Genomic DNA, 21321 nt, shown 5'->3' with positions numbered 1-21321 from the left:
AATAAGAGATAGGAAAATACATTTCGCTATGCGCTAATTGGTACATGTTTATAGCAAACAAAATATGGAGTAAAGTGAAAGTGTGTTTAAAAACAACAAAATACAGGATATATGCTTATCGAAAGGTTGCTAGTGTAAAGGGTAAAAAAAGCCCAGAAACCTCAGTAGTCAGGAGACCAGAAGGGGGAGCTCTCATGTCTTGTGAAGACAGCATAGCCCAAAAGGAAGAAGACAAGACTTCTGGCAAGGACTCAGCCAACAAAAAGCCATGGACTTGTTTACTACAGCCCTCCCAACTTCCTTTTCTCCTTTATGAAAATATTGTCATTCCCATGCTGTGGGGAGGACTTGCACCTGGCTCACCATGGTTGAGACTCCAAATTGCAATTATCTGCTGATTCCGAATAAACCCATTTTGTTGGAGAAATATCTGGCAATCTGTTTGAGGTCAATAAAAGGCAGCAGTGAATTTGCATCCTGCAACTAATCTATAAATTCAGTTGCTTTTTTTCCCCCCAGGAATTCCATTTGACAGTGTCCCACAGTTTGTGTGTATCACAGTGCAAGAGGTCTCTTTGCATCATTATCCAAAAAAGCCTCTGATAAGATACTTTCCACAAGTGAAAAGGAAGTTTTTTCTTTTTTTACTTTTCCAGAAAAATAAGGAAACTTTATCCACCACTTCTTTTCTGAACAAAACTTAGATTACCAATTGCCCTTGCAATTACACTCAACAATTTTCAAGTCTAGTTAGACATTTATAATATTTTATAATTGTGCTAATTAAATTCTAATTTTATCTAGTTAGAAGGTAACTAGATAAAACACACTAAACATTTCAGAAGATGAATCTTCATAACTGACTCATTTGGCACATCCTTAATTTCCAGGATAAAATCAGCAGAAATGAAACTAACATAATTTTCAAAGAATTTATACAGGCCAGAGTCTTAGGACAAGGAACTTCTAAATGCAAAAGACAAGGAGCTTCTGCTCATCTTCCTAGTTACATGCACTTTTCCTCATGGAGTAACTGATGTTTCCTGGTTTCTTTGTGGAAGTTTTGTTTGTAGGAAAGCATAAACGTGTGGCCAGATCTTGTTGGTTTCTGTTCCAGAGAATGTTTCCAACACCCCTTTTTTCCTGAGGATAAAAAACAAGACAGGTCTGACTATAAAAAAAGATCACAGGCCAGTATCACTAATGAACATAGATGCAAAAATCCTCAGCAAAATATTTTAGTATACGTGCTGCTGAAGCGAGCACAATTAACAAACCAAATTCAACAGTTAAGGATCATATACCATGATCAAGTGGCATCTGTCCCAAGGATGGTTCAATACATTCAAATCAATGTGATACACCATATTAACAAATTGAATAAAGATCATATGATCATCTCAACAGATACAGAATAGCTTTTGACAAAATTTGACATCCATTTTTGATAAAACTCTCAACAAAGTGGGTATAGAGGGAACATACCTCAGTGTAATAAAAGTCATATATGACAAACCTAGAGCCAATATAATAGTGAAAAGCTGAAGGCATTTCCTCTAAGATCAGAAACAAGACAAAGATGTCCACTCTCACCAGTTTTGTTTTGGAATTCCTAGCCACAGCAATCAGAAGGGGGTGTGTGGGGGGGGGGGGGCGGGGGCGGGCGGGGAGTGGTCCAAATAGGAAAGGAAGAACTAAAACGGTCACTTCAGCAGATGACATGATACTGTATATAGAAAAGCCTAAAAGATGCCACCAAAAAACTATTAGAACTAATAAATGAATTTAGTAAAGCTTCAGGATACAAAATGATAGAAATCTGTTGCATTTTTATACACTAATAACAAACTATCAGAGAAATTAAAACAATCCCACTTACAACTGCCTTTAAAAAAAAAAAAACAGGAATAAATCTAATCAAGCAGGTTAAGAACCTATACTTGGAAAACTATAAGGCACTGATGAAAGAAACTGAAAAAGACATTAAAAAATGGAAAGACATATCTTGCTCATGGATTGGAACAACTAGTATCATTAAAATGACCATACTATACAAGACAATCTATGGATTCAATGCAATTCCTAACAAAATACCAACAGCATTTTTTTTTTTAATGTTTGTTTATTTTTGGCTGTGTTGGGTCTTCATTGCTATGCGGGCTTTCTCTAGGTGCAGCAAGCGAGGGCTATACATGGTGCAAGGGCTTCTCATTGCAGTGGTTCTCCTGTTACAGAGCACAGGCTCTAGGGCAGATGGACTCAGTAGTTGCAGCTCACAGGCTCATTAGTTGTGGCAGCTGAGTTCAGTTGCCCCATGTCATGTGGGATCTTCCTGGACCAGGGATCAAACCAGTATTCCTTGCATTGCAAAGTGGAGTCCTAACCACTGGACCACCAGGGAAACCCCCAATGGCATTTTTCATGGCACTAGATAAAAAATTCTAAAATCTGGATACACAAAAGATCCAGATAGCCAAAACAGTCTTGAGAAACAACAGCGCTGGAGACTTCATCCTCCCTGACTTCAAACTATACCACACAGCCACACAGCAACCAAAACAGTAATGGCACTAGCACAAAACCAGATACACAGATCAATGGAACGGAATAGGCAGCCCAGAAATAACCTGCAGTGTGGTCAGGTTAATCTATGACAAAGAAAGCAAGAATACACAAGGGAGAAAAGACGGCCTCTTCAATAAATGGTGCTGGAAAAACTGGACAGCTACACACAAAAGAATAAAACTAGATTACTCTCTCACACAATATAAATAAAATCAAGAAGGATTAAAGACCTAAATGTAAGACCTGAAGTCATAAAAATTCTAGAAGAAAACACAGGCAGTACACTCTTTGAAATCAGCCTTAACAATATATATACAACATGTATATATATATATATACAACATATATATATATATGTATATATAAGATATATATCTTGTGTGTGTATGTATGTGTGTGTGTGTGTGTATATATATATATATATATATAGGATCTGCTTCCTCAGGCAAGGGAAACAAAAGCAAAAATAAACAAATGGGACTACATCAAACTAAAAAGATTTTGTATAGCCAAGGAAGCTCAACAAAATGAAAAGACAGCCTACTGAATGGGAGAAGATATTTGCAAATGATATATCTGATAAGAAGTTAATATCCAAAATATACAAAACCCAACATCAAAAAATAAATAAACAACCTGATTTTAAAAATGGGTAGAAGACCTTAACATGTCTTTTTCCAAAGACATAAAGATGGCAAACAGACACATGAAAAGATGTTCACCATCACTAGTCATCAGGGAAATACAAATCAAAACCAAAATCAGATCAACTCACATCTGTCAAAATGGCTTTTATCATAAAAAAAAAAAAAGGATAGGCTGGATAGGTTGAGGACTTCCCAATTCAGGTTCAATCCCTGAATAGAGAACTAAGATTCTACATGCCACTTGGCATAGCCAAAAATAAATAAATAATTTCTTTTTTTTTAAAGATAATAGTGTGGATTTAATGGTCTCAGTAAGTATAGATCTGTGTGATCAAGAATGAAAGGCACTTGGCTGGGTGTTAGAAAACCCAGATTTTGGTTTCAGTTGTGCCCTCTGGCTAACAGAAATGGTCACTTAAGATGCATCTATCATTTTCTGAGCACATGCTAAGTGCTTTACATATAATAATTTAATCCTATTTAAAGCTCAAGTTTCATTATTTTACTGATGAAACAGTGTTAGGGATGTAAAGTAATGACCTAAATCACCAAAATGGTAGTAGGCTTCAAAACACAGGTCCTGTCAGACACTAGAACACCCTTGGCTTTCTTTTCTCTGCTTGCCTCTTTGCAAGACAGCTTCCTAATACGTGAGGATCCTTCCTTCTTTCACTTATTTATTTTTTTTCCTCTGTGCCCTCCTTCTGAATTTTAAAGGAAAGGGGAATTCTAGAATGTTGTTTTTATTGTGTTTCCTACTGGGTTTCTCCATTTCTTCCCAGACAGATTTGTCTGCCTTTTTACCAGGCCAGCAATCAAAGTCTGTATTCACTTGTTTCCTTGAGGTTCAATGGTGAGAAGGATCAAAATCCAGGGGTTGTTTTTCAAAACAGAAAAATTCCTGCCAGAGATTCTGGCATTCCAATTGTTTATCCTCCTCCTCCAACTACTCATATACACACTGGCTTTAAGGCTGCAGAAGAGCAAATGAAGAACTCTGGTTTATCACTTTCTAAAAATACTCTGCAAGTTTTTCACTAGATTTTAAGATGTTTCACTGGGAACAAAAACATTCCTTTATGCATCCCTCATAAGATTTGCCACAGTTAAAGACTAACTTAAATAATTCCCACTGTTTTCTGGGTTAAGAAACATGTGCTAAAGCCCTCCTGCTTCTAACTTCACAAGCATCTTTTCACAAGTTTTCAATAGAACAAGCTTCTTAACTACTGTAAGTCTCTTGAAGAGCCACCTTAAAATCAAGCCTATGTCACAAGTGGGTTAACAGGTTGCTTCCAAGGGAACAACTATACACACCTATTCAGCCCTAAGGCTGAACCCTGGACGAACATTTGTCACCTTCATTTCTATGTAATAACATGGAACTAGCTTAAGCTATTGGTCCTCTAAAAAGAGCATCATGTTGCTTGTAAACAGAGACCTAGTTATACTATCAAATGTCCCACAGCTGAGAAGAGTTTTTAAAAGCAACAATGTAACTGTCAGTATTTTAAAATAACACTGCTGATTCTCACTAAGGTTATTGCAAATACCACTTTAAACTGTTGGTTAAGTCCAGTCCTAGTTCTATGTATAGGAGCTTAGAGGGAAAAGTTTCAATTAATGGCAAGAGGTAGCAAAAGCCAGAAGCTCAGAAAGACTAGTGTATCTCCTGGGATAGGGACCCGTGACATACACTTCATCTCTACAGCCTTCCCCAACTTCCCCTCCCACATTTTACAGAACTAATGCCTACAGACACTGTACTTCCACTGCATTCAGTCATGACTTCCGTTAATAGCCTCATAGTGTTGTTATCAGCTCAGCAACAAGGTGCTCTCCCTTCTTCTGGTTACTTTTGAATGAATAACAAACCTCTTTTGGGAAACAACCTTTTCACTAAATTCAGTCCATGAGACTCAGATGGGATAGTCCCCACCACCCAGCTTCAAGGATGGACATGATCAGAGCTAGTTAGTGCCAACTCCAACTCCATGACTTTTGAGGGCACAGAGACTCTTTTTCTGGGGTAGATGAACTGGAAGGAGGTGAGCTGGACTGTTGAGGCTCAAAGAGGGAGAGCCCACCTGAGATTGATGCCAACACAGGAAAACAAAGCTAAGAGTGACAGAGGCCTGATGACTGTTTGAACACCTGGACCCAAACCATCTACCTTTGGACTCTTCAGTTACATGACCAATAAATTTCCCTTTTGCTAAAGCTTGTGTGAATTGGGTTCCTGATTGATATAAGCACCTATCACATCGTATGACAAATACTGTTTACCCAGCACTTTGCCTCACAAAGAAAGGTGAGTTTCTTTGGGGTTTGGCAAAGATTGCGTCTAATTATCTGTGTGGATCACTGGCCTAGCATAGTGTCCACAGGGTAAGCAACACATTCATCAACACTAAGTGATTCAACAGTGCCAGGACTGTTTTTAAGTCTTTGTATGGATTCTCTCATTTAATTCCCTTAATAACCCTATAAAGAAGGTACTATATAATAATTGCTCTGATTTTACAAATAAAGAATTCATGGCACAGATGTTCAAACACCTTGCCCAGGGCCACACAGCTGGTAATCTGCAGGAGCCAGGCTCATTATATAATCACAAAATTACACTAACAGTTAGTGAAGAAAGTGAATTGCCAACTTCCTCATAATTTCATCCTCCAGAAATAACTCTTAAAATAATTTGGACTGCTACTTCTGAATTCACTGCATAGTTACCCAATTACAACAACAACAGTAATAGCTCATAATCATATAGCGCTTAATGTGTGTCAGACACAATTCTAAGAATTACACATGTTAACTCCACCTTTCAACCCTCCAGTCTCAATCACATTTTGCATGGAAAAAAACAGAGGTTAAGCAAGAAGTTAAGGCCAAGTTAATAAATGGTGAGCTGGGATTTGAACTTAGGCACTCTGGCTCTAGAGTCAGTACTCTAACCACAGCACTGTCCTGTCTTAATGCTGAGTCATTATTCAGTAAGTGAATGAATAAAGAAAAGTGAATGTAATCAACCCTCTGTTAGGAGAGGGGAAGGCTGAATAAAGAAACAGAATTGTTTCTTGGCCCGAGTCAAACATTAATTCACTAGAGTTCCTGTATTTGTGGTGGGATATGAATTCCCTGAGGAGTTAACAAAACTATGTAAAAATGAAAACTTTTAAACACTATTTGCCAAATAAATGATCTGAGGACTCGTTGCTCTTTGAGAGGCTTTTGCGCTATAGTGTCCTCTACCATCACAGGGAGTGGGCACCGTTAGCTTTGCCTTCCTGGCGTTCACGCCAGCCCTCCCTCCACCGGATAGCAGAGTTTGGGTGAGACTGACCCACTGCCTGCTCTGGGTGTGGACCAATCAATACAATCTCTCCCATCCTAGTGACTGGCTCAGAAATGCACAGTAACCTAGGCCTAAAATGCAAGGCATTCTCTGACCACAGTAGCTGTTCAAGTTGGTTAACTCCAGCACTTCTGTTCACTGGAGGAAAGGTGACCCCTCACCCTTTCATAAAGAGGATGCTGTGCCTGCTCCTAGCAACCGTCAGCAACTATGGAGGAAATATAAGGACAGAGCCAATACAAAGCAGAGATGAGCAAAATTCTGATCAAACCTGGGGGCAGCTGAAGCCCAAACTACCTTCTGGATTTGTTACACAAATAAATTTCCTTTTATTACTTAAAGTAATTCGGGTTGAATCTTCTGGTATTTTAGCATTTTGGCTGGAAAGCAGGAAAGATCAGAAAATGATTTAGTGATTCATCATGTAAGAGAAGTTCTGAAAAGCCACCAACTCACCGGTAGTACTCCAGGACAGGCTCTGTTTGGGCTTCGTAAGCTTTCAGTCTCTTGACAACTGTCTCTGGTCTATCATCCTCACGCTGAACAAGAGGCTCCCCAGTCAGATCATCAATTCCCTAAATGGGCGTTAGAAGGGCTGGCATCAACTATCATAGTTTTGAAGGATATTTTTATAGGTAGTTAACTGATTTGTAAACAGACATCTATGTAAGCACCAAACACAAAAATGTGCTTTTTAAATAAATGGAATCAAATTCAAACCCAGGTCATGGCAACACAGAGCCATGAGACCCTAGGAACGTTTCCATGGTGGCAATCACCTTCTCTTTACAGAAAAAGGGTCTTTAAGCAGCCTCTAAATAATTTTGTATTATATATTACATGTATATTGTATATATTATATTATGAAAAAAAGTGAAAGTGTCAGTCACTCAGTCGTGCCCAGCTCTTTGCAACTGTAGCCTTCCAGGCTCCTCTGTCCATGGAATTCTCCAGACAAGAATACTGGAGTGGGTAGCCATTCCCTTCTCCGGGGGATCTTCCTGACCCAGGGATCAAACCTGGGTCTCCTGCATTGCAGGCAGATTCTTTACCATCTGAACCACCAGGGAAGCCCGTGATATTATACATATACGAAAAGGATTCAGCTATAGATTGAGAATCTGAACTGTAAGCCCTAAATAACCCAAGGTGTCATTAATCCCTACTGCCCCAATTCTAAGCACACCACCTGGCAGAGTAGAAAATCAACACATACTTTTGAAGGAACAACAAACCCCTGTTGCCTCTGGGGATGTCTTTACCACCAAGCTGACTGGACTAAACCAGCCGGCTACACAAGTAATCTGAGAACATGCCCTCTGGAGTTCTGGTCATCCAAGAGTATCAACGTAATCTTTGAGGGCAACTGTCTCCAGATGACAAGAGGTCATCTGTCATCTGGAGACAGCTGGCTACGCAGAAGGCCGAGTCAGTTCCACCCCAACTACTCACCACGGTTTTGGGAGGGTTGAACTCGATGTTGTAGACACGGCCGCTGCCTGGGTGGATCCAGCGAGCAGTAAGGCGCTGCTTGATGACCTCAAAAGGCACGTTCAGATTAATCACTGTGTCTATCTGGTAGGCTCTATCCAGGGCTTCTGCCTGCGGAAGTGTCCTTGGAAAGCCTTTACAAATTCAGTTAAAAATGAACAAAGAAAGAAAGGACCGAGGGGAGACAGGGGAGAAGGAAGAAAATTAATGTTGAGCAACTTGAACAAAAGTAGTAACACCAGGAAGGCTGATGACACTTGTAGGGCAACCCTGATAGTTAATATTTTATATGTTACCTTGTCCAGACCACAGGTTGCTCAAATATTTGGTCAAACAATATTTTGGGTATGTCTGTGAGGGTGTCTTTGTGGGGGGGTCAGGGTGGGGATTAACATTTAAGTCAGTTGACTGAGTAAGGCAGACTATTATCCCTAATGCGGGTGGGCCCCATCTACCCCACTGAGGGCTTGGACAGAACAGAGGGCTGGCCCTCTCCAGAAGATAAGGGGACTTCCTCCTACTTGGCGGCCCTTGGCGGGGGGCGGGGGGGATATTTGGACTCAAACTCAAACATTGGGTCTTCCTAGGTCTCACCAGCCTTCAGACACCATCACACTACCAGCTCTCCTGGGTTCCCAGCTTCCTGACCTACTTTGAATATCTTGAGACTTCTCCGCCTCGTAATTATGTGAGCAAATTCCTTGTGATAAACACCTCCCTCTAAAAACTAAAAATCAGCCTATCCTCAAGGATCCCACGGCACCTCTGGCTGGGGAAAGTTTACATCTTACTGTAAGTTACCCTCTGACCTTCCTTCTTCCTTCTGTGATCCGCCCTCATCCTAAATATTCTCAAAAAGGGGAGAAGGGACAAAAGTCATATCTGAAGGAGCTTAGAAATAACGCAGTGCACTTCCCTCTTTGCATTTAAAAAAAGAAGCAGGACAGAGAAGACTGGCCCCCGAGGCCCCACAGTCGGGAGTGGCAGCACACAGTCCTCCTGCCCACCATCTGTTTCTGTAGCACATGAAATGCTCACTCTCCAGTCTACATGCATCTTTTTGGGCAGCTGAAGTATTTTCAATACTCCACCTACCATCCAACAGCCAGCTATATTGGGTGAGATTTTTCAGCTCATGAAGGACCAACCGAGTCATGACGTCATCTGGGATGAGCTTTCCTTGGTCAATGAAAGTCTTGGCTAAAACACCAATTTCTACATTAGAGGCAGGGAAAAAAAGGCAAGTCAGCAAGTGCATTTATTCTATCCCATTCTAAGCCTCTAGGAAACTGACTGCCTAAAGAAGCCCCCTGGATAACACACTCATCTGAAAATGTGCGCCATCAACTTTTGTGATAAAAACAAAGATTGTAAATAATCAATGCCTATTTCAAAATTTCCATGATATAAAAATAGATAAATGTAAAAATAATGAAAAGATATAAAGCAATATGTTAGCAGTAGTCATCTCTGTGATAGAATTATGTGATTTAACATATTTGTACTTTTCTGTATTTTTCTAAATTTTCTATCTGAAAAATATGTACACTAAAATTATTTTCCTTTTAAAAAAGAAATTGAAATAGTCATTATTTTTAAGTGGCTCAGTTTAAGTACCTGAGATACTGTTACTCTAGACATTTTTCTAATCCTCTAAAGTAGATGCTGTTGTCACAATTCAGTTTTTGACCAGATCAGCACTGTGATTGTTACATTTTTATAAATAAAATACACTGAAAAGCATTTATGAACACTTTAAAATATTACCTACAATTATATGTTGTGCTTATGCAACAGCATTTTGATTTTCTCACCATCTGTTAGCAAATTATTTGCACATATACAGAATTTGTAATGCCACCGTAATAATCTGTACACTTACAATTTTGCGTTTGTTCACTTAACCATCATTTTGTAGATACTTTTCAGTGATTTTATATAGTCATTTAGTCATTTTTGGAAAATATATCTATATTTGATAAAAAATACACTCTATCATGGCAGTATATACTGTTGGACATTTAAATTTTTAAATTAGTCTTGATTTTCACTTCTGCTTTTAAAGACTTAACATTCTTTTTCCTTTTTCTTTTTTTTTTGGGGGGCAGGGGGGTCTTCTGAGTTATTTCTGATGGATAAATTCTCAGGAATCAGAGATTAAAGAGTCAATGCTTATGACTATTTTCATAATTCTCGGTATGAACTGACTACAGAAAAGATCCTAAATTGTCAAATTCATGAAACTTCCGATTTCTAAGCACATTAACTACATGGAAACTGGCTGCTGTTTGACAGGTACACTGCTTAGATTTACAAACAACATCTGGAATTGGCCTGAGAGCACCCTGGACTCACTAAAACGCCCTACTGCAAAGGTCCACATACTTAATATGTCTGCACCACAATGAGACATCACTTCACATTCACCAGGATGGCTGTAATCAAAAAAGGCGTAACGAGTGTTGGCAAGAATGTTGAGAAATTGAAACCCTCATATATTGCTGGTGTGCAACATCTCTGTTGTCAGGCTTTTGACCACCGCACTGGGGGACATAAAGCTCAAACTCACCAAGAGTACTGAGGAAAATCACAATTCTCCAGGACTGAGTCCCTAACACTGATGTAGGCAATTTAGGAAACAGTCTGGCAGTTTTTCAAGAGCTTAAACAGAGTTACCATATGAGGGCAGCAATTCAACTCTTAGGTACATTTTCTCAAAAGAAATAAAAACATTAGCTCACAGAAAAACTTATATATGAATGTCCATAGCAACATTATTCACAATAGCCAAAAATTGAAAACAACCCAAATGTTCATCAAGTGACAAGTGGGTAAATAAAATGTGGAATATACATACAAAATTCTATTATTTAGCCATTAAAAAGAAGTACTGATACATGTTACATAGTGTATGAATTTTGAAAACAAGCTAAGTGGAAGAAGTCAGACACAAAAGACCACATCTTACATCACTCCATTTATATGAAATGCTCAGAGTAGGCAAGTCTAGAGAGACAGAAGAAAAATCAGTGGTTGTCCAGGGCTGGTAATATTGGGGGAAAATGGAAAATGACTGCTAATGGGAACAGGGTGTCTTCTAGGGGGTGATAAAAAAATGTTTTAAAATTGACTGTGGTGATGGTTACACAACTCTGAAAGTAATTAAAAAAAAAAAAAACAAACACTGATTCAGAAATAGAGACCAATGGAACAAGATAGAAAGCCCAGAAATAAACCCATACACCTATGGGTACTTTATTTTTGACAAAGGAGGCAAGAATGAGGCAAGAATGAGGCAAGAATGGGGCAAAGACAGCCTCTTCAATAAATGGTGCTGGGAAAACTGGACAGCTACATGTAAAAGAAGGACATTACAACACTTCCTAGCTCAAAATGGATTAAAGACCTAAATGTAAGACCAGAAACTATAAAACTCTTAGAGGAAAACAGAGGCAGAACACTCAATGACATAAATCAAAGCAAGATCCTGTATGACTCACTTCCTAGAGTAACAGAAATAAAAACAAAAGTAAACAAGTGGGACCTGATTAAACTTAAAAGCTTTTGCATAGCAAAGAAAACTATAAGCAATGTGAAAAGATAACCCTCAGAATGGGAGAAAATAATAGCAAATGAAACAACTGACTAAGGATTAATTTCCAAAATATACAAGCAGCTCATAAAACTCAATGCCAGAAAAACAAACAACCCAATCAAAAAGTGGAAAAGACCTAAACAGACACTTCTCCAAAGAATACAGTTGGCTAACAAACACATGAAAAGATGCTCAACATCGCTCATTATCAGAGAAATGCAAATCAAAACTACAATGAGATATTACCTCACACTGGTCAGAATGGCCATTATCAAAAAGTCTACAAACAATAAATGCTGGAGAGGGTGTGGAGAAAAGGGAACGCTCTTGCACTGTTGGTGGGAATGTAAATTGATACAGCCACTATGGAAGACGATATGGAGAGTCCTTAAAAAACTAGGAATAAAACCACCATATGACCCAGCAATCTCACTTCTAGGCATATACCCTGAGGAAACCAGGGTTGAAAAAGACACATGTATCCCATCGTTCATTGCAGCACTATTTATAATAGCTACAACATGGAAGGAACCTAGATGCCCATCAGCAGATGAAGGGATAAAGAAGTTGTACATATACACAATGGAATATTACTCAGCCATAAAAAGGAACACATTTGAGTCAGTTCTGATGAGGTAGATGAACCTAGAACCTATTATACAGAGTGAGGCGAGTCAGAAAGAGAAAGATAAATATTGTATTCTAACACACATATATATGCAATCTAGAAGAATGGTACTGAAGAATTTATTTACAGGGCAGCAATGGAGAAACAGACATAGAGAATAGACTTATGGACATGGGGAAAGGGGAGGAGAGGGTGAGATGTATGGAAAGAGTAACATAGAAACTTACATTACCATATGTAAAATAGATAGCCAATGGGAATTTGCTGTATGGCTAAGGAAACTCAAACAGGGGCTCTGTATCAACCTAGAGGGGTGGGATGGAGAGGGAGATGGGAGGGAGGTCATATGGGAGGGGATATATGTATACCTATGGCTGATTCATGTTGAGTTTTGACAGAAAACAACAAAATTCTATAAAGCAATTATCCTTCAACAACAAAAAAATAAATTAAAAAAACCACACTGATTCATAACTTAAAGAGTTAATTTTATGGTATGTGAATTGTATCTTTAAAAAGATTTTTTTAAAAAAAAGAAAGTAAAGATGAAAAATACCTGGTAAGCAAAACAAGAGAAAAAAAAAGCCACTCATATAACCTATATAGCTCAGCACTATTTAGATAATTATCAAAACTGTTAACATTAAAACCTACAGACACGTTGTTTTGTGAATAGATAGTTCCATGCATAATCTAACAATCTTTTTCACTATCACTAACAACTTTCTATATCACTAAACACTTAACAATAGTTTTTAAAATCTGAAGTCTATAATGCTTTCATTTAAAAGAAAAATAAAAATGACTCAACTCTCTATATAAAAATGTAAGCAGTTTGTTTATTACATTTCAGGTTTTCATTCCCTGTTAAAATTATGCAAGGACTCTTGTCCAGTATATTCTTTGGACAGTCAGCAAATTTTTATTCCCTTGAGTGCCTAGAATTTCATGTTGTATCTAAATAGACTCCTCATTAAAAAGACTATTTCTTTTTTGATTTCAAAAATTAACCAGTGTGTGAGCTTCCACACCTACAAAACCCAAAAGGTAGTTTAAAAGTAAATCATTCAAAACAAGCTAATTTTCTACAAAGTTGTACACAAACAAAAATAGAAAAGGAAGGTTATAGGAAAATAGGATTAAAACCAGCTTTTGATTTTTAAGAATAATGAGAAGTTCTAAAACACAGAAACATTAATCTGAGAGATGATATTTGTATTATACAAAAAAAAATTGTTACTTCTATGTCTCCTTTTAACATCTACTCATTTTTATAACACTCCTCAAGCCAACCACACCTCATACCTGAATGATCTAGAAACAACTTATGTTTGAGCATTTATAAAGTAAAGAAGAGGGCCTGACCAACCTGTAAATACAGTTCTCTTTTACATATGCCAAGAGAAGGGGCTAGATAATTAATCTAGTTTCTGACAAAACTGCTTTTAGCTTTTTTATCATGTATATACATCTTTACTTTAAAAACATGTTGAAGCAAAACTAGAACAAGAGGGAAAGCACCAAATGATAGCTTTACACCCAATCAAGGGTGGAGAAAAAGAGACTTTCTCAAATAATAACGACTCTGAGTTAACCTAGTGGTTACCTCTGGCAGGGTGGGAAGATGTGATGGGTTGGCACATGTGGTGACCCTAAAGGTACTGGTTTTCTGTCTGATGGTGGGTAATATCCATGGGTAATATCCATGCCAAGTATCAGTACTGCTTTTTATGGCTAAATAATAGAATTTTGTATGGGTATTCCACATTTTGGTATTCATTTTATTCTTCTAACCATCATAGAAATCATAATACTTTCATGTATGTGGTACCTCACAAGAATAATACTGAAAATCGAAAACATCCCTTGATAGTTGTCCTCTCTCCAACCATCACTCAAGCTGAATCCTCTTCAGTCCAGATCTATATCTTTCCCTGCTTCAGGACGGAATATCAACTCAAGGCCCAAGTAGGTCTGGCCTCATCCTTCTCCTCTACTTACCTCCCACCATTTCCACACAACCCTCAAACCATAGCCCCAACAAGGAGTTGCACATACTTTAGGTCCTCTGAGTCTTTGCACAAGCCTCTTTCTCCTCTCTGTTATCTGATAAGCTCTTGCTCATCTTTCATGATACATTTTTTTTTTTTTCTCCTGCATTGCAGGCAGATTCTTTTTTTTTTTTTTAATTTTATTTTTTATTAGTTGGAGGCCAATCACTTCACAACATTTCAGTGGGTTTTGTCATACATTGATATGAATCAGCCGTGGATTTACACGTATTCCCCATCCCAATCCCCGCTCCCACCTCCCTCTCCACCCGATTCCTCTGGGTCTTCCCAGTGCACCAGGCCGGAGCACTTGTCTCATGCATCCCACCTGGGCTGGTGATCTGTTTCACCATAGATAGTATACATGCTGTTCTTTTGAAATATCCCACCCTCATTCTCCCACAGAGTTCAAAAGTCTGTTCTGTATTTCTGTGTCTCTTTTTCTGTTTTGCATATAGGGTTATCATTACCATCTTTCTAAATTCCATATATATGTGTTAGTATGCTGTAATGTTCTTTATCTTTCTGGCTTACTTCACTCTGTATAAGGGGCTCCAGCTTCATCCATCTCATTAGGACTGGTTCAAATGAATTCTTTTTAATGGCTGAGTAATATTCCATGGTGTATATGTACCACAGCTTCCTTATCCATTCATCTGTTGATGGGCATCTAGGTTGCTTCCATGTCCTGGCTATTATAAACAGTGCTGCGATGAACATTGGGGTGCACGTGTCTCTTTCAGATCTGGTTTCCTCAGTGTGTATGCCCAGAAGTGGGATTGCTGGGTCATATGGCAGTTCTATTTTCATGATACATTTTAAAAGGTCCTTCATGATAAGATGTCCCTTAACCTCTGAGGCAATCAGAAGTTCCTTCTCTGGACTTCCCTAATGTCACAGACTTATCTCTGTTGGAACACTTATCACACTGTTGAAATTACCTGTTCACATGTTGGTATGAACAGAAGTGTGCCCCTTCAAATCTGTATGTTGAAGCCCTGCCCGCCAATGTGGCTGTATTTAGAAATGGAGTCTTTAAGGAGGTAATTAAGGCTGAATGAAGTCATAAAGGGGGACTTTAATCCAGTATGACTGGTGTCCTTACACGAAGAGGAAGAGACATCAAGAATGTACACAACAGAGGAAAGCCCACATGAGCATCCAGTGAGGAGGAGGCCATTTGTATGCCAGCAAGAGAGGTCACACCAGAAAACCAACCCTGCTGGCACTTTGATCTTGAACTCCTAGCTTCCAGAACTATGAGAAAATAAACTATTGTTTAAGCTACCTGGTCTGTGCTATTCTATATGGCAGCCCAAGCAGACTAATGACCATCTGCCTGCCCATGTTCTGACTTGAGCACCTCCAGTGAAATATATTTGTCTCTGTTGTTGCCAGTACCCAGCTTGATAAATCCATAGACGAATGACTGGATGGACAGATGAAGAGATGAGCTGCCTGGATTATCCTGGATTCTAGCCATGGAATTTTAAAAAGGCCTACCTTACTTTGTTAGAAAAAAAGAAATGGAGCAATCCTCATGGAAAGCAATATTGTTAAAGGTAGAAAACTGCATGTACAGTTTATTGTGATTTGTGTAAAAAAGAAAAAAAAAAAGGAAGAGATAAACAATGGATTGTATGTGCATGAAATACCTCTGGGAGAATCTTTTCACTAAATGTCCTTTTATATTTTTTGGAGTTCAAAACCAAGTAAATGTATAGCCTATTACAAATAAAAAATTTTTCCATTACAAAAATAATTTGCTCTACTGTCAACACCATTCTGATGAGGCACATCTACGCTGTCTGGGTGTACAAACTAGAAGTTTTGTTAGACATACAGAAACCTGGGAGCTGACAGACACTTTGAGGATTACCTACTGAGTTCTATTTTCCCAATTTACAAATGAGAACAAATGAGATTCAAAAGGGGTTCATTTAGTCCAGGATTATGTTTTTGAAAAGCACCAAGAAGCAGTTCAGTGTCCCAAACTTTGGACAATCACATGGCAACCATACAATTTCTGCCATAGCAGATCCATCATTTACTATGTAATTTTCTTTAAAATGACTCAGTTTTTTTAGGAACAAAACTGCCATATGACCCAGGAATCCCACTACTGAGCATATACCCTAAGAACACCATAATTCAAAACGACATATGTACCCAGATGTTCACTGCAGCACTATTTACAATGGCTAGGACATGGAAGCAACCTAGATGTCCATTGACAGATGAATGGATAAAGAAGATGCGGGGCATACATACAATGGAATATCACTTAGCCATAAAAAGGAATACATTTGAGTCAGTTCTAGTGAGGTGACTGAACCTAGAGCCTGTTACACAGAATGAAGGAAGTTAGAAAGAGAAAAACAAAGATTATACATTAACACACATATATATATAGAATCTAGAAAAATGGTACTGATGAACCTACTTAAAGGGCAGGAATAGAGACACAAACATAGAGAATTTGGACACAGCGGAAAGAAGATGGTAGGACAAGTTGAGATAGTAGTGTCGAAACATATACATTACCATATGTAAAACAGATAGCCAGTGGACATTTGCTATATAATGCAGGGTCTTGTAGCTCAGTTGGTAAAGATCTGCCTGCAATGCAGGAGACCCGTGTTTGATTCCTGGGTCAGGAAGATCCACTTCCCTAGAGGAAATGGCAGCCCACTCCAGTGTTCCTGCCTGGAGAATCCCATGGACAGAGAGGAGCCTGGCAGGCTACAGTCCATGGGGTCGCAAGAGTCGAACACAACTTAGCAACTAAACCACCACCACGGGGTGCTCAACACAGTCCTGTGTGACAGTCTGGAGGGATGAGATGGAGTGAGGGTAGGAGAGAGTTTCAAGAGGGAGGGGACATATGTATTGTTATGGCTGATTCAGATTGTTATATGGAAGAAGCCAACACACATTATAAAACAATTATCCTCCAATTAAAAATAAATTTAAAAAAATAATGGGAAAAGAGATTTTTTTTAAAAATGGCTCTTTTAATAAGCTGTTTAATACTTTTAATACTGTTCAAGAAATTAAAGGGTTGGTGTGCTAGTTATCATTTTTTCAAATACAAGTTGAAATAAAAATTTTTATTGATTTTATTAATTTGAATTTTATTTTTCTTTTAGAGAAAACTTTTTGTCTACCTAAAATTATCTCATGAATCTCAATTTGGGAAATACTGCATAATGGGAAGAGTAATTTAATTGGCATACAAGAGACCTGGGTGTTCACACTTGTCTCCCGGTGACTGCTTTTTATTATTTATTTATTTTGGGGGGGGGGGGGGCTTTTTATTATTGAGCAAGTTCTTTAACCTCTCCTGAACTCTATTTCCTCATCTCTAAATGAGAGGGCTGGACTAATGACAAAGGGGCAGACACTCAAGTTTTCTGACTCCAGGGTTCAGTGGTGGTCTACAGTTACTCAAGGTTTGCTTCTGTCCATAGGTTGCCTTTTATTTCCAGGGTCTTTATCACATCTGCTGCGATGACTTTAAACTTAAGTTATAAAATACAGACATGGATTATAAATACAATATCATTGTGTAATGGTAGTTGGAAGGTAAACTGGCACCATCCTTCCTTAGCACTATTTGTTGACACAGTATTTATAGAAATTCCACAGTATGGAATTTATTTGAAGGAAGTAAGTAGAGATGCTGCCAAATATTCATGTACCAGCATAATCATAACAATATTAATTATAGCAAAGAATGGTTAACCACATAAGTGTATAATAATAGGAAAACGTTTCAATTAATAATTGTGCAATCTTGATGAAATTAAATATCATTTTAAACGCTACTTAGTGATGTGTGAACATAATCACAATAAGGTATCCAAGCAATCATTTAGACTATAACAATTTTTCAAACACATGCAAATACAATAGAGAAAAAAAGAGAAAAGACAGAATAGAGAAAAAGCACCAAATAGTTAATTATAGTTGTGTCTGGATGATAGAATTATAAAGGACTTTAATTTTCTTTATACTGTCATGTTTTTCTTACTTTATAATAAATATGTTTTTCTTAGCATCAAAAAAACATTAAATAATATTTTTTAAATAAAAGATTACACCTCTCCTTTGATGCTGATCCTGTGTGAAATATCCAATCCGTTCACAAATATTTATTGACAATGTATTCTTAGAACTGAGATACAGACCATCTGTAGTAACAACCTCATGACACCTCCCTCAGCTCCATCTTCTGCTTTTTTTTGTTAAAGAACTGCCTGTAGAGACTCCAGAAACAGCAGGTGTCTGAGGCAGACTGAACATCTTTCCCAGAGATCCTCTCCTGCCTCCCTCTAGTCTCTCTTTTCACGTTTTGGAATCAGGAAGAGGATGATGGGCTTGTCAAGGGATGTTACAGATAAACAAAGAGGTTTGTTTCTTAATTTTAAAAGTTCAGTTAATTTGCTTTAAATTTAATTTTTTTAAGTTTTCTGTTTTCACAAGTTAACATATCTTTAACTCCACTGAAGGCAGTCTCTAACCATGCAGTTATTCCTCACTACTGAGTTATTTTTCAGAGATTCACTTTCAGATTCTTCACTCCTCTCCAGTTTGGATAATCTTACCCCAATGGGTTGCAGTACCAGGGGCTATATATTGTTACCTAATGACATCAATACATAGCATGAAGAACACTTAGAAAGTGAGCCAAACAGTTTAATCTTCTGAAGCTTAATTAACTACAAAATACTTGATGATTTTTTTTTGAAGACCAATGTTAGAAGAGACAAATAAAACTAGTAATTCACCAGATTAGGTGATGAACCACAGAACTCCAAGAAACAAAAAACAGTGGGGTGATTCTTCTTTTCATTTAAATGTCAGTGTCTTAAAACCAAGGAAAACTCACCAGAAAATAACCTACATGACCCATCAGTAGGGGATTAGTTAAATAAATCATAACAGATCCAGCAAATAGACACCTACACAAACATTAAATAATGAAATGGATTTCTGTGTTTTCAGATGGAAAGATATCCCAGATATAAGGTGAAAACACATTGGTCCAGAACACATTTTTAGTAGGATTATATATTGCATAAAACAAAGGATACGGATATATACGCTTGTACATAAATACAGATTTCTAAAAGGCAACACATGACACTGCTCCCCTTTGAAGAATGAGACTGAGATAGGGAATAAAAGGATTTTGCTTTTACTATTATGTACTTCCATCCAAAACTGTTTCCAATTCTTTTTTAACTTGTGTAAGGGATTAGTTCTACTTCCTAAAAGGAGCGTAAAATGACTTTGTTTTGGAAAATAAAGGTCAACGCTTTTGAGAGAAAAAAAAAAAACTCACCTTGCTGTTGACTTTTTGAAAACAGCTTTCTTAAGATAGAATTTACATAAGATTAAGTCCACCCATTGTACAGTGTACAGTTTGTTGACTAGATTTTGTGCTGAGTTATAAGAATTTATTTGGAATGAGAAACAAAACAATCTTTCAGATAACAAGGCACAAGAATAGCTTTCGTGTCTAAAGATCTAAGCCAATTTTGCGACAGCAATGAGGATAAATAATACTCGGTCATCAAGTTATGGGGGAAAGGTCAGACCCAGAAAGTTCCATAGGGTTTAACAAACAAAAAGTAAAAAAAAAAAAGAAAGAGCTAACAGTTCTCCAAGCGCAAAGACACAAGGAAAATAAGCCATACACAGCTCGGTGGACCCTTAGGAGCAGCTGCGACTGGGGCTGGACAAACTTCTCAAAACCATGTGGTTTCCTTTCTTCTTTGAACTTCGAACTTGTCCTATGCCTTCCCTCAGTAACCCGCCTGAAGCTGTGCACTGAGGTCAGAGGTTTCGGGGAGCAGTCGCTCAGCAGTCCGAGGACTCCGCACTGGGCGGCAACTGGAAAAGACTGCGCCCGCACCTCTGAACCTGCATTCGCCGGACCCACTTCCCGCGCCCCGGCCCCTCCACCCACAGAGCGCCACCCGGTGACAGCGCGCGGCCACCCCTCCCGCCCGGGATCCCAACCTGTGCCCCGAAGCATATTATCTCTGAGCAGGTCCCCGCTGGAGAGGTGCTTCAGCTCGAAGTGTTTGATGATGCGCGAGGACACGGTGCCCTTGCCAGAGCCCGGCGCCCCCATGATCGCTGCGCGCAGTAGCCGCGCAGACGCTCCCATGGCCGCAGAGAGAGGCCGGGCCCGCGCGGACAGCGGAGCTTCGGCCTGACTCGGCTCGTAACTGCGCGCTCACCCACTTCGCGGTCCCGGCCGGCCGGCTGGCTGCGCGGTGAGCAGGGGGCGGCCTCGTAGCCCAGGCGTTCCCGGAAGTGAGGAGACAGCCACTGGCCCGCGCCCCGCCGCGGCTGCGCCCGCCCCCGGCGACCCGCGCACCCTGGCTCCCGGCCCCACCCCGCCCCGCCCCCTCCACGCAAGCCGCGCCCCCTGGGCGCTCCCGCGGCGACCCCTGCGAGCGCCACGACTTCCCCGCGCGACCTGCGGCCCTGGGCGCCTCGTCCCCATCCGCCCACTCCCCTCCGTACCGCCTTTGCTTTTCTCCGCCTCCAGGAACCCCCCGCGGTGACCCCCGAGGGTCCGCCACTTCCCTCAGGTCCGCACCTCACACCTGTCAGGGCCCGCCCTGTCCTGCCCAGTCCCCGCAGGAGAGACCTCGCCGGCTTCCTCGACACTTGGCCACTCGTGCCGCGCCCCTCCTGACCTCTGACCTCCGCTTCGCGCCTCTGGGTTACAGGCTATCACCCTTCCCCCCCAGCCCTCCTTCAGCCCTTCACCGCTCCTGCACTCCAGGCCCTATCTTGCTCAGTCCCAGAGGATCGACCGCACTCGCTCTGCGCTTCCCCAGACCCCAGCGCGCTCCTCTGCGCGTCCCCCACTTGCTGCCCCCTCACCCTTGCCCCTCGGTCCCCAGGGTTAACAGAGGTCCCCCCTCTCCTCCTCCTAAACCCGCAGTCCCTTCCACTCGCTTCTC

At 39.7% G+C, this 21321-nt stretch overlaps 1 protein-coding gene across 4 annotated transcripts; it reads right to left on the bottom strand.

Moving 5' to 3' along the window:
* Positions 1-628: 628 nt before the first annotated feature.
* On the bottom strand, positions 629-21051 carry AK3 (adenylate kinase 3). Of its 4 annotated transcripts, none has more exons than XM_061132499.1 (5): positions 20952-21051; positions 9157-9276; positions 8023-8195; positions 7027-7145; positions 629-1143 (listed from the first exon to the last, which is right to left on the bottom strand). In XM_061132499.1, exons 2-5 carry the CDS (start codon positions 9215-9217, stop codon positions 1023-1025), a joined length of 474 nt encoding a protein of 157 aa, XP_060988482.1. In that variant the 5' UTR covers positions 9218-9276; positions 20952-21051; the 3' UTR covers positions 629-1022. The 4 variants fall into 4 exon arrangements, with proteins under 4 accessions (XP_060988482.1, XP_060988481.1, XP_060988483.1 ...); XM_061132498.1 differs by having other exon boundaries at positions 20876-20996; XM_061132500.1 differs by lacking the exon at positions 20952-21051 and adding an exon at positions 20587-20705.
* Between the last annotated feature and the right edge of the window lie 270 nt (positions 21052-21321).

This window comes from Dama dama, chromosome 29 (assembly GCF_033118175.1).
Source record: "Dama dama isolate Ldn47 chromosome 29, ASM3311817v1, whole genome shotgun sequence".
Lineage (NCBI taxonomy): Eukaryota > Metazoa > Chordata > Mammalia > Artiodactyla > Cervidae > Dama > Dama dama.
The sequence above is the reverse complement of the archived record's forward strand: the minus strand, read 5'-3'. Positions and strand labels throughout refer to the sequence as shown.

Excerpts from the sequence above, each read along its gene's own strand:
- AK3 (XM_061132497.1), bottom strand. The coding sequence starts at position 20,513 with ATGGGAGCGTCTGCGCGGCTACTGCGCGCAGCGATCATGGGGGCGCCG. Across the intron at positions 9,277-20,362 it reads TAATATGCTTCGGGGCACAG|AAATTGGTGTTTTAGCCAAG; the intron begins GTTGGGATCCCG and ends CCTCTAATGTAG. Across the intron at positions 1,144-7,026 it reads CCTGTCCTGGAGTACTACCG|GAAAAAAGGGGTGTTGGAAA; the intron begins GTGAGTTGGTGG and ends TTTTATCCTCAG.